This window comes from Galendromus occidentalis, unplaced genomic scaffold, assembly GCF_000255335.2.
Source record: "Galendromus occidentalis unplaced genomic scaffold, Mocc_1.1 scf7180000077055, whole genome shotgun sequence".
NCBI lineage: Eukaryota > Metazoa > Arthropoda > Arachnida > Mesostigmata > Phytoseiidae > Galendromus > Galendromus occidentalis.
The window spans coordinates 1-2,042 of NW_003805044.1; the positions used below are offsets into that span (position 1 = coordinate 1).

The following is a 2,042-nucleotide window of genomic DNA, read 5'->3' on the forward strand; positions in this document are numbered from 1 at the left end:
CCATGCCATTATGATTAAACTTATTTTAAAAAGATGAATTTTAATCCTTTAAAAAGATTTCACACCTTGTCCCTTTAAACACCCCTATTCTTTTATGCCCTTTTATAGTAATTATTGAGACTATTAGATCTTTAATTCGCCCTATTACACTCTCTATTCGGTTAAGAGCGAACATAATCGCAGGTCATATTTTAATCTCACTTTTAAGCACTATACTAGGTCACAGAATATTATTATTCTCTACTATTTTTTTATTTTAATTATTTTAATAATACTTGAAACAGCTGTAGCTGTAATCCAAAGATATGTTTTCATTCCCCTAATCTCTCTTTACCTAAGAGAAACTAACTAATTTGACAAATAAAAATTTATAACCCAATAATAAGCCTATTAAGCTAAAATAAAAATAAAAGTACTTAATCAGACCCAAATATGCAATTCTATCTTCCACACTTACATAAAAAACTTTAGAGTGAGAGCTCTCAAATATTTGTTCAAAATAAAATACTATATAATTGGTTTTATTAAATAAAACATTAAAAACAGCCCCTTGAAAAGAAACTAAAAAAATCTTGTATATATGTATTGCTTATTTTTTAAAATTTTTAAAAAATCCATATTTACACAAAAATAAAAAAAAATCTAATTAAAACCAGCACTAAACACAATCTTTTCACTCTTTTAATTAAAAAAATAAACTCCAATTTCTCAATTATTAGCCAATTCAATAAAGACCCTAAAAACAGGACACCTACTCCTCCTAATATTAAAACTAAATATATAAAATTTCACTCTCTAACAAAATTAAACCTACCCCCTATTTTTCCTATTAAAACCCTATAATAAATTAAACGCAAACTATAAATGACAGTAAGAACAACAGAAACTACTATAAACCTAAAAAAAAATACATTAAAATTCAAAGAAAAAACTATTTCTATAATTAAATCCTTTGAATAAAATCCTCTTAAAAAAGGAAAACCTATTAAAGACAACCTACAAACTAATAAAACTCTAGGCACTAACTTATTACTTTTCAATACTTTATTTATCCCTCGAATATCTTGATTATTCCCTCTCTCATGAATTAACACCCCTGAACATAAAAATAACATAGCTTTGTATAAAGCATGCCTAAGAATATGAAAAAATCTTAAAACCTCATTACCTAAAAATAAAACAATTATTATCAAACTTAATTGAGAAAGAGTAGAAAAAGCAATAACCTTTTTTAAATCTATTTCAAAAAAAGCTATTACTCCTGCCACCCTTAGAGTAAAAACTCTTAATAATAAAACTAACTTTAATAAAAAGCTATTATTTTTAAAAAACCCCCTAAACCGAATAAATAAATAAACACCTGCTGTTACTAAAGTTGAGGAATGAACCAAAGCCGAAAATCGGAGTAGGCGCCGCTATTGCTAAAGGAAGCCTACGCTCTAAAAAGGAAACTGAGCTCTTTTAGTAAAAACATCTTATTAATAAAAAAATAAAAAATAAATTCTTTAAACCTAGCCTCTCTAATAATATCAAAAAGAATAAATCATTTAAAAAAAAAAAATAAAAGAACAAAAATCAAAGCCTACATCCCCTCAACGATTTGTTATAACAGGTAATAATACCTGAATAACTTTCTTATCTCAGAATTTATAAAAACACCACTAAAAAAATAAAGACACTACACCCAACATATCTCACCCCTAATAAAAATTATTCATAAAATTCATCCCCCAAAATAACAATAAATAATAGAAATTACAAAAATAAAAAGTCAAAATAATAAAAATAATATTTATTATTCTCTAACTCCTATATACACCCTTCTAAAAAAAAAAGTTAATATAGAAAATTATTCTAACCACTAATATAAATAACACTGACATATAATCCACATAAAAATACAATTTTACCTCTAACAATGAAAAATCTCATAAGACAACCTCTAGCAATATAAAATTTTCCTCCAAAATAAAATAATACAACATAAATAAATTCACTAGCACCCCTATAAAAAAAATATAACCTACTAAAAAAAATCACAT

The 2,042-nt window shown here is 25.2% G+C and overlaps 1 protein-coding gene across 1 annotated transcript; it reads right to left on the reverse strand.

Moving 5' to 3' along the window:
• Positions 1 to 361: 361 nt before the first annotated feature.
• LOC108863827 (NADH-ubiquinone oxidoreductase chain 5-like) lies at positions 362 to 1,439 on the reverse strand (the record flags this gene model as incomplete). The annotated part of the gene is given in 2 exon segments (XM_018638453.2): positions 362 to 1,397; positions 1,399 to 1,439. Coding segments are annotated over 2 exon segments (818 nt in total), but the record flags the coding sequence as incomplete, so codon positions are not given.
• Between the last annotated feature and the right edge of the window lie 603 nt (positions 1,440 to 2,042).